The sequence below is a fragment of the Typopeltis vanoorti genome, chromosome 15 (assembly GCF_054136105.1).
Source record: "Typopeltis vanoorti isolate ZY-2024b chromosome 15, IOZ_Tvanoo_1.0, whole genome shotgun sequence".
Taxonomy (NCBI): Eukaryota; Metazoa; Arthropoda; class Arachnida; order Uropygi; family Thelyphonidae; genus Typopeltis; species Typopeltis vanoorti.
In genome coordinates, this window is record NC_143563.1 from 92330639 (window position 1) to 92352267 (window position 21629).

At 35.1% G+C, this 21629-nt stretch overlaps 1 protein-coding gene across 1 annotated transcript in view; it reads left to right on the forward strand.

Moving 5' to 3' along the window:
- Positions 1 to 21629, forward strand: part of LOC150098976 (uncharacterized) — a 217843-nt gene that overhangs the window by 129655 nt on the left and 66559 nt on the right. The window contains exon 5 of the mRNA XM_090404948.1: positions 1318 to 1437. Coding sequence (XP_090261074.1) covers positions 1318 to 1437 — 120 coding nt within the window. The remainder of the gene's footprint in view (positions 1 to 1317; positions 1438 to 21629) is intronic.

The following is a 21629-nucleotide window of genomic DNA, read 5'->3' on the forward strand; positions in this document are numbered from 1 at the left end:
AGTAGTCTTGGACTAATGAAAGATCCTGGAATGAGTTTAGAGGTGTGATGAAAACAATATTGTGTAGGCTGTAAGGACAGATTGAGAGACTGCCATTTGAACTTAGTAGAGAGAGAGAAGAAAAAGTATAAGTTGTTAGTGAGTAAGTCTTAGTAAATTAATATGAAGGAGGGGGAGAAAAAAGTGGCCCTTTCTGGAATTTACATAAAGTATCTGAGAAAGACAGTGAGGAACAGATTTTGTGCTTAGAGTGGTGGGTGTGTGGAGTGTATTATTGAGATATGTGTATGATGAGACTTTTAAGTCTTGATAATGGTTGATGGTAATTTTGTTGAGTACAACTATCACAGACACTTGTTCACACAACTTGTGACTGAATCAATGCATGTTGGCCGAGAGGCTAGCGTATCTGCTCCCCCAACGAAAAGGCTGCGGGTTCGAATCCTGCTGTGAGCATGGATGTGTGCATGATTGTCTTTGAAAATACTAGTGGTGATGGGTGGTAGATGGCATTGGTATAGATGATGAAGATAGCATTGGTATAGATGATGAAGATAGCTGTGATTCGTTGTAGTTGGTGGATTGGGTGGTGGAGATGGAGAGTTGTAGAGTGGGTGCCTTCCCTTGTTGAGTTTTTGGACTCCCTGGAGGTTGTCACATAATAATAATAATAAAATGCCTTCTCACTGAGCATCTATGTCCTACAGAATTCCAAAAAAGTATAGCATCTGCATAATTAATTCCTTCCTTGCATTTTTGTAATACTTTGCACATAACTTTAAAAAAAAATGGATATTCAATATTGAAAGAAAATCACAGTTCTATATAATGATTGAAAGTAATATCGTTAATATTCTTTGACCTACAGTAAGTTATTTTGTTTTGTATTAAATCTATTTTTATGTACTAAAATTTAGTAAAAGTGGTGCATTTTAAATTTAGAGGTCAGTCATTTTTCTTGTAAACAGAGAAAAACCAAGTACTTATCTAAAATTTCAAAATGCCTAAAAAAGCATTCATATGCAATCCTGAAAAAGAATTCCAATCAGAACTGCAAAAGAATGTTACCCAGAAAGATAAAACAGCATTCCTAGATAAAAATGATAGCACTAATGTAAAAATTTTAAAATACTGCCTCATTATAAAATACTGATCAAGATGTATTTCAGAAACTGTTTAGTATCTCTATAAATTCAGTTGCAACTGCTTAAAAATTGAATTATTGAATTATTAAATTTTTATTGTTAAATGGATTAATTTGACTTATCAACTTTTTATTGACCAAATGAAATATGCAGCATTACTTTATTTATATAGACTATGTAGGATTTATTAAGAAGATAATGAAGTTGATGCAGCAAAGCTATTCGAATATAAAGAAAATAGAAGTTGAGATGAAACAGCTTGAAGACATTATAGAACCACCTGCAACACCAAGTAAATCACACTTTTTGGAATATGTGACAGATAAATATATAATTAATTATGTATTTATTTTTATAATATATACAGCTTATTGGTTTCTTTCACATAGTTGTTCTTCTGTTTCTATTTATTTTTAATTAAATTTATGGCATGTAGTCTGATGGGGTGTACAGAATACTACATGATTGTAGTATTCTGTGACAATACTACATGATTAAGTTTACATCATTACTGATCTCCTGTGAATAGTTTTCCTTCAAATTAGTCTATCACTTGTCAGGATTAAAGTATTATCTTATTTTATATTTCTGTCTTCTAGGGCACTTCTCACTGCATAAATCCACTTACATCTTGGTCTTTTTCCTGTCATATTGGCATCAAACACCTATTTTGCTGACCTTTCCTTTTCCATTATGTTGAGACCATACTACCTTAGGTCTGCTTACACGTTTCAAATGCTAACATTGTTAAGTTTCTGCCTAATATCTTCATTTTAAATATAATTCTGCCATTAACCTTCTGTTCACTTTTCTAATTTTCTCCAAACTGTCGTATTCTGTGATCCCTAGTCTTTGATCAGCTATATTATTTGTAACCCAACTCTCAGATTCATAAATTAAAATTGGCTTGAACACTGTCTCCAGTATACTGCTAGTTTAGTATTTTGGCTAATTTTTCTTATTCCATATAAATTTTTTCAGCTGGCTTCCCACCATGTCAGTTTTGCTTATTCTGTTGTCTGTTTCCATATGTTATTCGACAACCTCACTAAAAATTATATCTAAATAACTGAAATATTTGACTTGTTCTGGAAGTTTTCCACTGAGAATGCAGTCAAAATTTTCTATTTTCCTGCATATTTTCATAGTTTTGGTCTTTTTAGTGTTGATTTTTCATGGCAGATTTGTTAACATAGTTCAGTTATGAATTTTGCAGACTTGCTCTGGATTTGTTTAGGCATATACACTATCTATCAATAATTGTCCAGACACCCTTGTTATTTGAAGTTATGGAACATTTCAGGTTTGTTAATAACATAAAAACTGGTATACAGATATTGGGAAGCTGTATTTTATCGTAGCAGTTGAATACAGGTAGTATGGCAACACGACTTGAACTCACTGACTTCGAGAGAGAGGTGTCATCGTGGGCTGTCACATTGGTGGCATGTCCATACATGCCATTGCTCAACTAGAGCAGTCATAATCAACAGTTAAAATCAACAAATGGAGACATTCTGGCATCACTAGTGCAGGAAAACACCGAGGGTGGCCACTGAAAATGATGAGGTCCAGAGCCCCAGTAACACCATAGTGAGCATTAATACTGTACGAAAAGAACTCCATTTACTGGGCTTCCACAGAAGAGCAGTGGCACACAAGCCAAACATCACAACAATGAACAAGGCAGCTTTTCTGGCCTGGTGCAAAGAGTGTGTAAACTGGACAATTGACAGTGGAAAAAGGTACTCTGGAGCAATGGATCAAGGTTCACCTGTTTACAATCTGATGGTATGGTGTGGGTATGGAGGCAGCCTGGTGAACACTTGTTATCGCAGTATGTTGTGCTCATCGTAAAGTTTAATAGTGTAGGGTGCATTCAGCTGGTTTGAAGTGGGACCACTGTTCGTTGTCCATGGTTCCATGAAGGCAGCTCAGTACCTAGATATTTTGGATAATCAGGTGCTGCCTACACTGTGGAGTTTTTATGGAACAGACCTGTGTTACTATCAAGATGACAATACCTCATGCCACAAAGCTGCAGCTGTTATGGAATGGTATGATGAGATGGGTGTTACAAATTTTCTGTACTGGTTCCTTCCATCTCTATGCCACACCAATACTGCACTAATCATATGATTGGTGTGGTATTAACAAAAGATTGCGCGACTGAACGAAAAAGGCAAACCGACGATTGTTGAGTTGAAATACTGATTCTCTTCAACTGAATTTCAAAATACCTGAAACTGCCATAACAACATTCACCATCTGTTTCTTAAAGTTTTAAGCTTTTTTTCTGTGCGAGGCATATGTGAAGCTTTTTAATTTCTTTTTTTTTTTTTTTTTTTTTTTGTAAAATAAAATCAGGGATGCGAGATATACACGAAGGCAAGTTATATTCGAGCCAATATGGTATTCTGTATTCAACATTCTGTCTACTAACATCCCCAAAAACAGTAGCATAATGTATACTTTGAATGAGAATGTTGAAAAGCTTTGGGCAAAATGGATGCCCAAGGATATCAAACAGAAATTACAGATGAAAAGGTGTTACGCATGTTACAGATGAAAAAATGTTACAGAAAAGGTAAAGAAAAAGATGGAGTGCAGTTGCATGAAGAATATAAAGCTCAAACTAAGAAAGTGATTAGTGTAATAAGGAAAAATTAGAATATGTGAGGAGACTAGCAAGCATGTGGACAAATGACCTGGCCAGATGTAGAGAAGGCATTTGGGTAACCATTGCGGACAATAGCAGAGATGTAAATTTAATTATTGCTATTAGGATATTTCATTCTGATGGAGCAGGTTTTATTCCTAGAGGGATGGTGACAGTTGAAGGGTTAGAAGTGAATGAAGTGGATGTATTAAGAATATTAAACAGGAATGTCAGCAAGACAATGTGACTGGATGAAATTTCATTATGTGGTTTAGGGGAATGTGTTAAGGAACTGACATTGCCATTGACCTGGCTGCTTAATGAAAGTCTTGACTTGAAGAATTCCTAAGGAGTAGAAGGAGGATAATATAGTGTCATTGCTTAAATGGTGGTGGTTATATATTTCTTCAGGAGGCATCAGTTTACATTTCTACTGTGGTTGTTTAGATTTTTTTTTTTTTACGTTGCTCCCACCTGTGAAAAGTTATTTGCAAACTTTTAGTGCATTTTGTACCATGAGTTGGCTAAGGATTTTTTTTTTCCATTTTATCAATTTTATATATTTTAAATTTATTTTTACATAATCCAGAAACCCTAATCTAGAGACCAAACATGAAACTTTTTCAGGCCTGCGATAAATGGGACGGTGGTCTCACACCGGGCAATGAAATTCATTTCCCACCTAAAGACAATCAGAAACATCCATGCCCATGGTGGGATTTAAACATGAGCCTGTTGATTGGAGAGTGAGTATGCTAACCACTCAGCCAACCAGAGAAGCAGATGAAAAAATTAGTAAGAGCTCATATATAGAATTCAACAGATGAGGGTAATAGTATTAACTTTTCAAAGCCATGCTGACTTTACAAAAAAGGTAATTTTTGCAAACAAGAAAAAGGTAATTTTTGCAAAAAATTACATATTTATTTAAATTGGAAAAAACAGAGTTGTGTATGGATGGGGAAATGCTATCAGGAAGAAGGATAGTTATGAGTGAAGTTCCACAGGGCACAGTATTGGGATCATTATTGTTCAACCTTCATGTCACTGATACTATAAGTCACTGGAAATATTCAGTATTTGTTGATGACGTGATGCTTGGGATAATTATTATTTATAATGTTATGGCTCTTCAGGAAGATTTGAGTGAGCTGAAAAGGTGGACAAATGAATGAATCGCCAATTTATTTTGAACTTTGGAATCCACAGAGGGAAGTCCGCACCACTGTTGGTAGTAACTATACTGGAGAAGGCAACAAAAGGCTCTTGGATGATAGCAGATAGAAGTTTGAAGTTTATGGGACATATCACAAAGGTGTTGAAAATAGTCCAGAAGATTGCTGCAATACTGAAAAGGGTATTAACCAGCAGAGGTAAGATGGTTTCATTGTATATTGCTCCTGATCAAACCTAGGGATGAAGCTTCATATATGTGGAAAGCGCTTTGATTAAATGGTGTGACCGTGGAGATTTATTCTGTATTAGACTATACCTTAAAAAAACAGTGACAACAGTCAGATTGTAGAACAGATGCTGATGTGTGACATGACTTCATCGATAATTTAATCTGATTTAGAAAACACCATTGCTTCGTATGTTTGCACACTTAATAACTTGCTCTTGAATGTATTTAGTATTTGGCTCTTCCTCTGTTACGCTTTATATATTTAGTGATCCTGATCTGAGCAATAAAATTACAGCAATATGTATATAGAACTACATATATTGAATGTCATTCTAGTCAGTGTTCATGTGAACTAAACCATTGAATCTGTATATAGTTCAATATGTATATAGAACTACATATATTGAATGTCATTCTAGTCAGTGTTCATGTGAACTAACCCATCGAATCTGTTTTACATCATCCATGATTACTACACATACAATAGTCAGGGCCAGATTTATGCATAAGTTAGATGAGTTACAGCTTTGTAAGTGTTCATGTGAACTAAACCATCGAATCTGTATATAGTTCGATATGTATATAGAACTACATATATTGAATGTCATTCTAGTCAGTGTTCATGTGAACTAACCCATCGAATCTGTTTTACATCATTCATGATAACTACACATACAATAGCATCAGGGCCAGATTAATGCATAAGCTAGATGAGTTACAGCTTTGTATTTCACTATAAGGGATCTCTTTCTCAATACAGATTACCTAAAATTTATTCAGTAGAGGGCCCTCTTAAAACTATAACTAAGTGGTCACAATAACCTTACATTCAGCCATGCATGATGGCATTATTATTATTATTATTATTCAGGACCTCTATGGAGTTGAGAGACTCATTGTGTGAGATCTGCTATAGGAAATGAAGTTTCTCATACATTTCATAAATTCTTTTGCTGTGTACACTCTCTCAGGCAATCATTCCGTGCTCCTGCCATTCTCCATGCAGAAAATAGTTACTTCTTGCTCCCTTGCTCAGACCTCCCATGTGCTTCAAAGATATCCCCCCCCCCCTTCTATAAATGAAAAACCTTCCTTTTGTCCAGCCAGTAGATACCTCTAACAGCTTAAATGTTCCAATCATATCACCTCTTCATTCTTTCTCAGCTAACCTTTATAGATTATACATCCTTAGTCTGTTCTCATAAATAACATTTCATATTATCATATCTGTGCACAGTAATTTGAAGGAAATGCAAAACCTTTACAGAGAGTATATAAAAGTAATGAAATTTTTAGGGATGATATGATTAGGACATTTAAGCTAGTGAGATCTATCTACCAGACACACTGAGAAGATTGTATATATGGTAAAATATGGAAACAGGACAAGGACATGAGTTATACCTGGACATTGTGCAAGAGAGCAGTGAGTAAGAGAGTGAGAAGTAGCTTTTTTGCATTGTCTTCAAAGGTGATGAGAGTGTAAACAGTAAATGAGTTTAAGGAGTTGTATGATACACCTTGCATTGTACAGGCTATCTATGATGAGCTGCACAACTTATGACAGTCCTTTCTCAATGATGATAATGCTATAGTACATACCTTACTTTGCAGCTTCCATGAAATGCAAATCATGAGTGTATGGATTTAATTTGCATGAAAATTATAGGTCTACATACATTTTGCTGTTATTTTATTGTTTGGGATCAGGATCACTAAATATAAAGAATTACACAGAACTACATACATACATTCAAGATCAAGCAAGTAATTGTGTTTGTGTATATGCATATATAAAAGGATAAGAGATTTGTATTTATGTGTAAGCTATAATACTTATTCTGATTATTGTGTTAAAAAGTGATAATTAATAATGCTTATTTCCATAAAGTGTATATACAACTCTCTAAACAGATGAATTATACAGTATATTATTTCTGTAATATGTATTCACAATATGTAATCATATTGTGAATACATATTTTGCTGTAAACTTAAAGTAAAAAGATTGCATATAAATACATTTGTAGTACAGTACTTTTCATTTTATGTTTTTGAACTTTTTTTGTTATTCTTAATACATTAACACATCTTTCAAAATATGAGGAGATATTTGATCTAGTTTGAATTTAATGTAGATTTATTGCACTGATTTTTTCTTCAGCTATGCCAAATGGAATCTTGATAAATATTAAAATTCCTCCATCTGAAGTCTCAAAAGAAGCACAGCAAAAATTTCAAGGAAATAGAGTTTCTTGGCCAGCAGAACATGAAGGTTACAGTTTAAGTCTTTGGCTGAGAAAAACTAACCTTCATATAAATCTTTTGTAGTGCAGCATCTTGTTTGCATGGCATCTAACATATTATCTTATCCTACTAATAAATCGAGTGTATTGTTTTAAACACACACATATTTATGTATAATATACTGTGTGACCCAAAATAACAAAACTTTGAAGGGCTTTGGAAATGAAGTTGTCATGATGTCACTTTTGTATAAGTATACAAAAGCTACTTCATTGATCAAAGAAAGGAGAAAGAAAAGAGAATGGGGATGGAAAGAGAGAGTATGATGATGTACCTTTTGAAATGTTTGGCTTTCTGTTTGGTTGGAGGCAATAATGAATAAATCCTGTTGCTCTTTGCTCTTTACATAAGTATATGAAATATAATCTATCTTATCTGTTTCAGAGCACATACACAATAACGATTACTCATAAATGAATCAAAATGTCAGTAATAATCTAGTTTAAAAAAACACTTCAAAGGCATACACTACGCTATTCACAAAATATTTTCAGTTATGTATTATTTATAGTGAAGTGTATAAATCAAACATTATTCACTCATATATATAAAAACATCTAGAGAATGCAGTTTATTTTGAGTACTCAATAAATTATGTATTGGGTCGAAAAAACTTGAGTTTCCAAAATGAAAACCTACTACCTGCATATGAAACTAGTTAGGTAAATTTTGTCTCTCAAGCAGTAATGCCTCTTTTGACTGATGTTCTCACATATATACATTTCTAAAATACTTAGTTTCTCTTGCAACACTGGATTATTCAAATTCATTAATGGGCAGCTGACTGGTTATACTTAATTTATTTCTATTGTTTCACTTTCTTTCCTTATTCTTTTTCATTACATATTTATAAAAGCTTTTCTGGACTAATCTTGGTTAATCAGATCTAATTTGGTTAACTGAGGAGGATGTACTGACAGGGGTAGTATTGAGGGCTATAGTATATTTCAGCTGGTTAGGGAATGCAAAAGGGACAGTGGAGTATCACTCATAATAAAAGATGAATTGTGCCTTCTCAGGAAATGTGGATGTGATGATCATAAAATGTTTAAGCAAATTAGTTTGGTAAGTGCAAAACGATTGCTCATTATGTGGGGTTAGGGACTTCTTGAGAATATGATGCTCCCAAGTTAGTGTAGCTGCGATATGGCTGAGAGAAGGGAATTAACTGAGTTTGAAAGAGGTATTTTGTACCAGGTCAACAATCAGTGATACCATACTGAGGTGGAAGCATAAGATGTCATCTTCATGTCCTACATGCAGTGGATGTCCCACCACACTAACTGAACATAACTGTAGCATACTATGAAGTATAATATGTAAAAATTGCTATTCATCAGCTGACACATACAAGGGTGGTCTGAAAAGTTTTTGGCCTAACAATGAAACAATGAATTTACAATTTCAAAATTATTTTTATTTTTCAACATAATCTTTCTTAAGACTAATACATTTATTCTGGCCATGCTCCAGCGCCATTATTCCATCCCTGTGGTGGTTCTCAGTAAAATCTGCAAAATATCCCTCTACAGCTGCAATCACCTCTTGATTTGAAGAAAAATGTTGACCAATGAGGAAAAGTTTTAGTTTTGGGAAGAGATAGAAGTCAGAGGGAGCCAAATCTATGGAATAGGGTGGATGCTCCAACAATTCATAGTGCAGATCCCTTAATTTTCCCATTGCCAAAACACCTTTGTGGACAGGTGCATTGTTGTGATGAAAGATGATTTTTTTCTTCTGCAAACCGGGTCTTTTCTCACTAATTTTTTCATCTATTCTGGTTAAAAGATCAGAATATTATTCCCCAGTTATTGTTTTACCCTTTTCAAGATAATTAATAAACAAAATGCCTTTAGCATCCCAAAACACAGATGCCATGACCTTTCCTGCTGATGGAACTAACTTTGTCTTCTTTGGCACTGAATAACCGGCTTCTGCCCATTGTTTTGATTGCTGTTTGGGTTCTGGTGCATAATGCTGAATTCAAGTCTCATCCATAGTAATAAATTGCACCAAATCAGTTTTACTCTTGTTAAAATGCTAAAAGTACTGTTCAGAGATTTTCATGCGAGTGCATTTTTGATATGCTGTGAGCAATCGTGGTACCCATCTTGCATAAAACTTTTTCATTTGCAGTTCTTCATGCAAAATATATCCTACACTTTCTTTTGAAATGCCTATAGTCTCAGCAATTTCATGCTCTTTGATTCACCGGTCACCCAGTACCATATCGTGCACTTGATCGATGATTTCTGGTGTTGTTACACTTTTTGAACTTCCTTCACATGGATCATCTTGGTTGGTACAGCCACCTTTAAACTCAGCAGCCCATTTCTTAATTAAAAGAGAAGAGTGCCTATAAACTTTTATGAACTTCAAATGAATTTCTTTCATCATCATCATCATCATCAAATTCCTGCCATGTACCCTCAAGGGGTGTACAGGATATGACAGTACTACATGAAAAAATTACATCATTATTACTTCCTATCTACAATTTTCCTCCAAATCAGTCTGTTACTTGTCAAGACTCCAACATTATCAGATCTTATATTTCTATCGTCTAAGGCACTTTGTACCGTATCAATCCACCTATATCTTGGTCTTCCTCTGGGTCGTTTTCCTGCCAACCTGGCAGAGAACACTTGTTTTGCTAATCTTTCCTCTCCCATTCTATTTAAGTGACCATACCATCTGAGATTAGCTCTGCTAACGCATTCCTGGATGCTGACAATGTCAAGTTCTTTCCTAATATCCTCATTTTTAATATGATATTGCCATTGATGCCATCTGTTCACGCCTCTAATCTTTCTCAGGACTCTCATATCTGCAGTCTCTAGTCTTTGGTCAAGTGTTTTACTTCTGACCCAACTCTCAGATCCATAAGTTAAAACTGGTTTGAACACTGTCTTGTATACAGCTAATTTAGTGTTCCAACTAATTTCTTTCTTATTCCATATGAATTTATTCAATTGACTTCCCACCATACCAGCTTTGTTGATTCTGTTGTCTATTTCTATATTTAATTTACCATCTTCAGTAAAAATCATGCCTAAGTAGCTGAAATGTTTTACTTGTTCCACAGGTTCTCCATTCACAACAGAGTTGACATTTTCAATGATTCTGCCTATTTTCATTGTCTTTGTCTTTTTATTGCTGACCTTCATACCATATCTATTACAACAGCTATTCAATTTAGTCAGAGAATCGTGCAGACTTGTAGCAAATTTATTTAGAAGTATAACATCATCTGCATAAAGCAAAGAGCTGACATTAACATCTCCAGTTTTGATATCAGGTTTAATACCACATTCCTTCATAATGTGATCCATATAGATAATGAATAACAGAGGGGATAATGTACATCCTTGTCTCACACCAGATTTAACATTAAACCATCTTCCTATACTTCCTTCAATTCTAACTGCTGACTTACAACTCAAATAAAGACTAAGTATTGCTTGATATAATGCCCCATTGACACCATATAACTGCAGCGTATTGAATAGCTTCTCTCTTGGCACCTTGTCATATGCCTTTTCAAAAGCGACAAAACTTAAATACAGATCTTTGTTATATTCCCATGCTTTCTCAACTATTTGTTGTAAAGTGAAGATCTGATCCTGACAGTTTCTTCTTCACCAAGCTTTTCTTCCACAATTCTTCTCAACCGTTTATCAAGTATACTTGCATAAATTTTGCCAGGAACACTCGGTAGGGAAATACCTATGTAATTCTCACATTCAGTTTTATTTCCCTTTTTATATATGGGTACTATGAGAGCTCTACTCCAATCATCGGGAATTCGTCCCTCTGTCCAGGCTTTCTGAACTATGCAGTGCAGCCACTGTAAGACTCTTTTACCACCATACTTCAGCATTTCTGGTTGAATATCATCTACTCCTGCTGCCTTTCCACATTTCAAGCCTTTGATGGCTTTTTCTACTTCAAGTATGGATATGTATTCCTGACTGCATGCCTGGTCATTGTTTTTTATCACTGTGCTGTCATCACTGCTTGTTTCATTTAGCAGTTTTTCAAAATAATTACTCCATACTTCAAGGATATCTTTTTCTCCTGTTTTCATGTCACCTTTATCATCTCTAATTCCTTTTACAGCACTCTTTCCTCCATTCTTAAGCTTCTTCAACAACCTCCAGAATATTTTGCCACCTTCTTGATATTTATTTTCTATATTCTTGCCAAAGTCCTCCCATGACTTTTGTTTAGCTAGTTTTACACACTGTTTAGCTTTCTTACATTTGTCTCTGTATTCTGTAAGAGTAAAAGCTGACTTATTTGCCAGGAACTTTTGATATGCTTTCTTCTTTTCCTTCACTGCCTCTTTAACTTCCTGTGTCCACCATGGAGTTCTGATTTTTTTATCCTTGCACACAACCTCACCACATGCCTCTCTGGCAGAATCAATCAATGTTTTCTTCAGAGTTTGCCACTGAATCTCCAAGGTTTGATTCCTGTTCTCAAACTCTTTCATTTTCTTTTCAGTAATCTTTCTGTATTTTAGTCTACAGTTCACATTTGAGAGCTGCTCAATTTTTGTTCGCTTTAAAACTTTCTTATATGTTATTCTTTTCAATATGAAATTCAATTTTATCCTGCTCAAGACTAAATGGTGATCACTTCCAATTTCAAATCCTCTGTCCACTCTAGTGTCCTGCACCAGGGAGAAAATATCACTATCAACAATAACATAGTCAATGAGACTTTTCTTATTCCTAGCCTCTTCTCTCCATGTGAATTTGTGCACATTTTTATGTTGGAACATGGTGTTAGTAATAACCAGTCCATGTCCTGAGCAGAAATCCAACAGATATTTGCCATTATTATTAGCTTTGCTCTTTTCTCCAAATTTTCCCAAAATATTTTTGTATGTCTCACAATCATTTCCTACTCTGCTATTTAGATCCCCAACAAGGACAAACTTTCCTTTTTCGTTGTGTTACTTTTTCTAAAGCGTCAAAAAATTCCTCCACATCTACTTAGTAGAACCTTCTGTGGGACCATAGGCACAAATACGTCTCATTGTCCAGTTCCCCATTCTCATATTTGCCCACATTACTCTACTTGAGACTGACTGCCATTCAAGAAGATTAGCCTCGTATTTTGTGTTGAATACTATGCCTACTCCTTCTTTTCCTTGATTGTCATTGCCTGAATATAACATTTTGTATTTATTGCTCAGAAAGATCTCACCAGTTTTGGTCTTTTTTGTTTCAGTCACCCCTATTATGTCGATCTGGTACTTATCTAATTCCTCAGCTAGCTCCATTTCTTTGCCATTCAGGCTTCTTACGTTGATAGTACCGATCTTTAACTCTGGTGATGTTGAGTTGGGGTTTGTTTTCAGATTTATTCCAGTAGCTGACTTTTCGCTGTTTGCCCTGGTTCCCTGGCGAAAACAACGGGGGCCTTGTTTAACCGGGCGACGCCCTAGCCAGTATGAAAATTTGTCATGTTGTACCATCATTTTTTATTTTGGTTTAACCAATAAGAATACAATTTGGTCGGCTAAATCCCAAATTGCCAGCCCATCCTCGTTCGTTCAGTATCAAAGTAGATACCCAACAGGGTGCACCACGAGAAGGTGAGGATTGGACATTAGGTCAGAAGCCCTGGTCGGTTCTCCGCATTCCTTTAAAGGCTATGTGGAGGTCTCCTCTCAGTTATACAGCTTTGACCCTTAAGCACCCCAAATGAATTTCTTTTGCCCTTTAAATCTTCTTTTACAAATAATTTTATAACCGCACAATATTCAATTTTATCCATTTCAAGGGATATAGACAACACTTTTGCTTCAGACAGCTGTATAAAACAAACTACTTGATAGAATGACTTGCAATTTCACATAGATGCTTATGACAGATGTACCAACTTAGAAAAAAAATTGTGCTGATAGTGTTCATCTATTGTTGAGGCTGAGAACTTTTCAGACCGCTGTCGTAGTTCTGGGCATTGAGTGGAACATGAATCTGCAAAAAAACATTCAGAACTAAGGCTCACAACATGCAAGTCCCACATTATCCAAAATCCACATGCAGCATCGTCTTCAGTGGCAACTCAGAAATCCTCAATACATATACAGCATAATATTTCTAGTAAATAATTTAAACTACATAAGTTTATTCTTCAAGTGTTGTAGAGTAGTATATAAAACCCTGATGACATTCAAAGTAGTTTTAATATTGACGTTTTTCTTCTATGAATACCATTCATAGAAGAAATTATTCGTGATAATTATTATGTTGTATGATAAACGTAATATTTTCTTTTTTTTATCATAAGAAAAGGACATATTTGGAAAAAGGTTAGCCAAATATTATCTATCTGTCTAAATAATTTGCCCATATAATATTTAATGTAGAGTTTATAATTATAAGCACATTGTTAATTTTTTGAAATGGAGGTGAAATATTGTTATAATTGTCCAGAATTTCTGAGCAATTTGAAAAGGACTCTCCATTTTTGAGATGTAATACTTCTTAGGAGTTTAACAACAATCAAAACTTAACCTCACCTAACACCTTTTATTCTGTTACAGGGAGTAGTCAAAGGGGACTCATTGAGCAGTTCAATTTCCACCGGTAGCCAAGTCAATCAGAGATAGCTGCACAAGTATATCACTAATTTTAAGTGGCATTTAGTGAAGAGATGGCTAACAAGTACCATCTCATGGTACTTAACATTAACACAATATTTTTAATGTCTGAAATAGTGTGGCTTCTACAGTCAATTTTCTTGAATTTTTTTTTTAAACTGAAGAAAATCAAAACTTAAATATCTTGAAAAGTATGTACCATATGAAAAGCATCTTCTGAACTCATCCACAAGTTTAAGTGTTGATAACTACTATAACCAGCCTACACCTGCAAAAAATATTAAAGTTAAACAATCCATTCTCAACTCTTTATTTATGCTGTATGTTTAATTTGCAACTCATGATTTTAATGAGAACACTGGAATAATCACTAATAATTTGCAGGGCAGAATGATAGCACTTTGTTAGCATGCAATAATAATATGCAAAATGTTTTGAAATGCAAATGGTTTAAAGCCTTATTCTTATCATTAAGGCATATTGATAGTGGTTTGTCTTTGCTTTAATAATAATAATAATAAGCATTTAGTTAAGCATGTGACATTCTAATACTTATACTGATCATTATAATTTATGTTAAGGAAATTCAGTGTTATGACTGATTAAATGAGTTTAGCATCTTTGTACTATGAAATTTGATTGACAAGCTGAACAAATATACAATATCTGACAATAATATAATTAGACTAATTTTTGCCTTATCACTGTAATACTAGTGATATAGCACATGTAGGGGGGACATATGTCTGCATTATTCATAAATATAGTATTGTGTTGTGCAACAAAATAATTTAGATTCAATTTGTTTTGTTGTGGCAACAAGTCAATGAGCAGCATAAAACTGGGTGATAAATTCTTTGAACACAGAATCTATAATCAGTTTTTAATGAAATTGTAAATATTGCCATGAACTTGTTTTCATTTGAAATAAAATGGAGCAGTATATGGGTCACAGAACACAGGATTGTGGATTAAAAGATTTCAAAATCGAAAAGAGAGATTTAAATAATTTTGAATCATCTGACTGTCCAGCAACTAGAAAAACTTTCACACACACACACACACACACACACACACACACACACACACACACACACACACACACACACACACACACACACACACACACACACAAAGTGATTAAAATGGTGATTTTTTTTTTTTTTGAACATTTAATTGACTATTCAGAAGTTACCAAAGAAGCTGAATATGACAAAAGAAAGTGGAATAACATATTTGGCTAATTAAAGAGATCTTGTTATTTAAATAACCTCTGTTTGCCACATCTTGCTCCATGGTTTTTCATATTTATAAAACTGAAGTATGCTTTGAAATGTGACTATTTCCATATGTTCCAAATATGATTTCTTGAAATCATGTTTAGAACATATGCATTTGGAATCAAAAGCTTTCAGAGACCTTGGGATGGATGTCTACAAATTAGAATGAGTATTCCATTTGAATGTGACCCAATAATGATGAGTAGGTCACATTCAATCAGAGTACTCAACATATTGATAGATATTTCAGAAAAATCCGTGGATGGTTAACTCAAAACTAAAATATCACAATATTATATGTTCAGACATGGCATTATTTATGTATTCAACATTTTCAGAATCTCTCAGTCAAATACCAGTAGTTCTTTAATTATTTTCTTTCAGGCTTTAGTACTGATATTTCATGATTTTTTTTTCTTGCACATGTGTACATTATGTAGTAATTGTCATCAAATGGGTTGCTTAAGGGTCGAAGCTGTATAACTGAGAGGAGGCCTCCACATAGCCTTTAAAGGAATGCGGGGAACCGACCAGGGCTTCTGACCTAATGTCCAATCCTCACCTTCTTGTGGTGCACCCTGTTGGGTATCTACCTGGATACTGAACGAATGAGAATGGGCTGGCAATTTGGGATTTAGCCAACCAAATTGTATTCTTATTGGCTTAAACCAATATACAAAATGATGGTACAGCATGACAAAATTTCATGCTGGCTGGGGCATCGCCTGGTTACATAAGGCCCCTGTTGTCTTTGCCAGGTAACCAGGGCGAACAGCGAAAAGTCAGCTACTGGAACAAATCGGAAAGTGCACCCCAACTCAACATCACCAGAGTTAAAGATCGGTACTATCAACATAAGAAGCCTGAATGGCAAAGAAATGGAGCTAGCTGAGGAATTAGATAAGTACCAGATCGGCATAATAGGGGTGACTGAAACAAAAAAGACAAAAACTGGTGGAATCTTTCTGAGCAATAAATACAAAATGTTATATTCAGCCAATAACAATCAAGGAAAAGAAGGAGTAGCCATAGTATTCAACACAAAATACGAGGCTAATCTTCTTGAATGGCAGGCAGTCTCAAGTAGAGTGATGTGGGAAATATCAGAATGGGGAATTGGACAATGAGACGTATTTGTGCCTATGGTCCCACAGAAGGTTCTACTAAAGTAGAAGTAGAGGAATTTTTTGATGCTTTAGAGAAAGCAACTGACACAATGAAAAAGTCAAAGTGGGTCCTTGTTGGGGATCGAAATAGCAAAGTAGGAAATGATTATCAGACATACAAAAATATTTTGTGAAAATTTGGAGAAAAGAGCAAAGCTAATAATAATGGTAAATACCTGTTGGATTTCTGCTCAGGACATGGACTGGTTATTACTAACACCATGTTCCAACATAAAAATGTGCACAAATTCACATGGAGAGAAGAGGCAAGGAATAAGAAAAGTCTCATTGACTATGTTATTGTTGATAGTGCTGTTTTATCCCTGGTGCAGGACACCAAAGTGTACAGAGGATTTGAAATTGGAAGCGATCACTATTTAGTCTTGAGCAGGATAAAACTGAATTTCATGTTGAAAAGATAGCATGTAAGAAAGTTTTAAAGCAAATAAAAGTTGAGCAGCTCTCAGATGTGAACTATAGACTAAAATACACAAAGCTTATTGAAGAAAAAAATGAAAGAGTTTGAGAACAGGAACCAAACCTTGGAGATTCAGTGGCAAGCCTTGAAGAAAACCCTGATTGATTCAGCCAGAGAGGCATGTGGTGAGGTTATCTGCAAGGATAGAAAAATCAGAACTCCATGGTGGACACAGGAAGTTAAAGAGGCAGTGAAGGAAAAGAAGAAAGCATATCAAAAGTTCCTGGCAAATAAGTCAGCTTGTGCTCTTAGAGAATACAGAGACAAATGTAAGAAAGCTAAACACTGTGTAAAACTAGCTAAACAAAAGTCATGGGAGGACTTTGGCAAGAACATAGAAAATAAATATCAAGAAGGTGGCAAAATATTCTGGAGATTGTTGAAGAAGCTTAGAAATACTGTAAAAGGAGTTAGAGACGATAAAGGTGATATGAAAATGGGAGAAAAAGATATCCTTGAAGTATGGAGTAATTACTTTGAAAAATTGCTAAATGAAACAAGCAGTGATGACAGCACAGTGGTAAAAAATACTGACCAGGCATATACAGTCAGGAATACATATCTATTACTTGAAGTAGAAAAAGCCATCAAAGGCTTGAAATGTGGAAAGGCAGCAGGACTATGATGTTCGACCAGAAATGCTGAAGTATGGTGGTATAAAAGTCTTACAGTGGCTGCACTGCATAGTTCAAAAGGCTTGGATAGAGGGACGAATTCCCGATGAATGGAATAGAGCTCTCATAGTACCCATATATAAAAATGAAAATAAAACTGAATGTGAGAATTACAGAGGTATTTCCCTACTGAGTGTTCCTGGCAAAATTTATGCAAGTATACTTGATAAATGGTTGAGAAGAATTGTGGAAGAAAAGCTTGGTGAAGAAGAAACTGTCAGGATCAGATCTTCACTTTACAACAAATAGTTGAGAATGCATGGGAATATAACAAAGATCTGTATTTAAGTTTTGTCGATCTGGAAAATGACGAGGTGCCAAGAGAGAAGCTATTCAATACGCTGCAGTTATATGGTGTCAATGGGGCATTATATCAAGCAATACTTAGTCTTTATTTGAGTTGTAAGTCAGCAGTTAGAATTGAAGGAAGTACAGGAAGATGGTTTAATGTTAAATCTGGTGTGAGACAAGGATGTACATTATCCTCCTCTGTTATTCATTATCTATATGGATCACATTATGAAGGAAAGTGGTGTTAAACATGATATCAGAATTGGAGATGTTAATGTCAGCTCTTTGCTTTATGCCTACGATGTTATACTTCTAAATAAATCCGCTACAAGTTTGCAAGATTCCCTTACTAAATTGAATAACTGTTGTAATAGATATGGTTTGAATGTCAGCAATTAAAAGACAAAGACAATGAAAATAGGTAGAATCGTTGAAAATGTCAACTGTGTTGTGAACGGAGAACCTGTAGAAAATGTAAAACATTTCAGCTACTTAGGCACGATTTTTAGTGAAGATGGTAAGTTAAATATGGAAATAGACAACAGAATCAACAAAGCTGGTATGGTGGGAAGTCAATTAGATAAAATCATATGGAATAAGAGAGAAATTAGTCGGAACACTAAATTAGCTGTATACAAGACAGTGTTCAAACCAGTTTTAACTTATTGATCTGAGAGCTGAGTCAGAAGTAAAACACTTGACCAAAGACTAGAGATCGCAGATATTATATGAGAGTCCTGAGAAAGATTAGAGGCATGAACAGATGGCATCAATGGCAATATCATATTAGAAACGAGGATATTAGGAAAGAACTTGACATTGTCAGCATCCACGAATGTGTTAGCAGAGCTAATTTCAGGTGGTATGGTCGCTTAAACAGAATGGGCGAGGAAAAATTAGCAAAACAAGTGTTCTCTGCCAGGATGGCAGGAAAAGGACCCAGAGGAAGACCGAGATATGGGTGGATTGATACAGTACCAAGTGCCTTAGACAATAGAAATATAAGATCTGATAATGTTATAGTCTTGACAAGTAACAGACTGATTTGGAGGAAAATTGTAGATAGGAAGTTAGTAATGATGTAAATTTTTCATGTAGTACTATAATATCCTGTACACCCCCTTGAGGGTATTATGTGAGGAATTTGATGATGATGATTGTCATCAAATTACAAAGATGTACCCTCAAGGATGTATAAGTTGCTTTGATAGTTACTGTCTGAAAATTTTACATTATTAGTAACTTCCTATTGACAGTTTTCCTCCAGTTTAGTCTCTTGGGATTCCAGTATTGTCAGAGCTTATACTATCTTCTAAGGCATTTGATACATACTGTTATAGATGTATAAGTACGTGTCATATACGAAGCTGTTAAACAATGTGAAACAGTTCCATAAAAGTTTGTGTTCAGAATTAAATTTAACATTATTTAGAAAATTCCTGACATCTTCCAGAACAGTACACAAAGAAGAGAGGAAGACACACACACACACACACACACATGTACGCACATGCTTATGTTTTAAGGATAGAGTGTAAGGAAGAGAAGAAAAGACTCTAACAACAACAACAATGAATAAACAACTGTGCTGCATCTTTTTACTTTCATGACGTCAGAAGACATAGTACAGGAGATCCACACTAACCTTTATACACACAATGCCTGTCATACCTCTCCTTAAACTTACTTGCTGTTGGGAACTCACAACTAACTCTGGCAGTCCATTCCACTCACTCGCCACTTTCCAAGCAAAAAATCTAGTCCACCAATTATACTAACCACACCCATGGAAGTTACACATCTTCCATGGGTGACCTCTCTTTCTCTCATCTATTCATCATGTACTGAAAATTTTCTTTTGTGTTGATCTTATGCAACATATTTTATAACTTATAAGTTTCTATCATGTCCCCTCTTTTCTGCCTGTCAACTAAACTTTGCAACCCACACACCTTCAACCGATCGTCATAGGGAGAATTCTACAAACTGGTCACCAGTTTGGTCACTCATCTCTGAATCCTCTCCATCACCTCCTGATCTGAAAGAAATTCATGTGACCAAATCTGTGCACAGTAGTCAAGCTGCAGACAAATTGTAACCTTATAAAGAAGGATAATAAACCTTCCTATCTTTACTTGGTAGCATGTGTTTCAACATCCAAGTAATCCTTTGAGCTATTTTACTAACTCTTTGCTCCAGTTTTAGTAATAATAGTTTTACCATGTGGTATTCTGTCAAATGCCTTTGCAAAGTCCAGCAGCAGTTTGATGTAAGGAACCATTTCCCTTATCTAATTCTGCTGTCAGTCTGTTATAAAATGTTAATAAATTACTAAGGAAGGACCTACCTTTTACAAAGCCATGGTGCTCACCACAGTATTGTATTCATATCCACTACTGTTGGATTTTACCTTTAACCAGCTTTGTCAGTACTTGAACTACCACTCCTGAGATAATAATTGGTCTGTAATTTGCTACTTCTGTCTTAGAGCCACCTTTATGTAAAGGAACTATCTTACTTTCTTTCTGCTTCTCTTGGAATCTTGCCAGAGGTAAGACTTAAATTGAATAATTTCATTAGAGGCACTGCCAGTTCTCTTGAAAATTCACACAACACATGGATTGACATGCTATCCAGTCCCACTGCTGTGTTCACATTCATATTTTGCAATATGCTGAACACCTCCTCTTCATTTTCACCAATTTTGATATGCATCACTGTTCATCAAAACTGCAAAATGATCACTCAGTAACTCCACTTTTTCCTCTGTCAACTTCCTACCATCAGCATTGGTTAAAGTCATCCTACCATAGTCATTTTTCCTCTTACTTGTTACATAACAAAAAAAAAAAAAAAAAAAAAAAAAAAAAAAAAAAAAAAAAATCTTTGGGATTTATTTTGTCCTGCTCTTAACTGATTTTTTCTCATAATATGATTTGGCCTTTCTTATCATCCAATCACCCTTCTTTCTTGCACTTTCTGCTACTCATGAGTATACCGATCATATTTTCTTTATATTCCCTCTATGATGTTTTCTTTTTTACAGCTCTTTGCTGTATATCTCTACAAATCCATTTAACCTCCATTTGGTTTATCCTCTTGACTGTGGGATGCGGGAAGTGGTCAGAGACTATGCAGTCTCTGACTACTTCCTGCAATGTACGCCTGACATTCTTTCTTTGTAGCTTATCAGGCCGTGGCACTGCACCAAGATGTCACCTAAATCTGTCATAATGACTGATTTAGGTGACATCTTGGTGCAGTTCTTGACTGAGAACTTCATATGTTTCGTAACCTTCCAGGTTACTGAGAATCACTGAGAACCACTGAGAATCACTCTTACTGATTGGAGGTTGGCTGTATGCTGTTTCAGGTAATTATCCCTTAGCAACTGCATAAATTTCACTTGCCATGTCTCCTTTTCTCTCTCCAGTCTATGTCCCCATAGTTGAAGTCTCCCGTGGTAAGGAAAGCGAAACTGGAATATGAGAGGAGATTGGCCCTAAGATCCAAAGAAAATCCTAGGGAATTTTTTAGCTATGTGGCCAATAGGAGGAGAAATGACTGTGGAAGAATGATATTGTGGGATAAAAATGGGAATAGAGTGA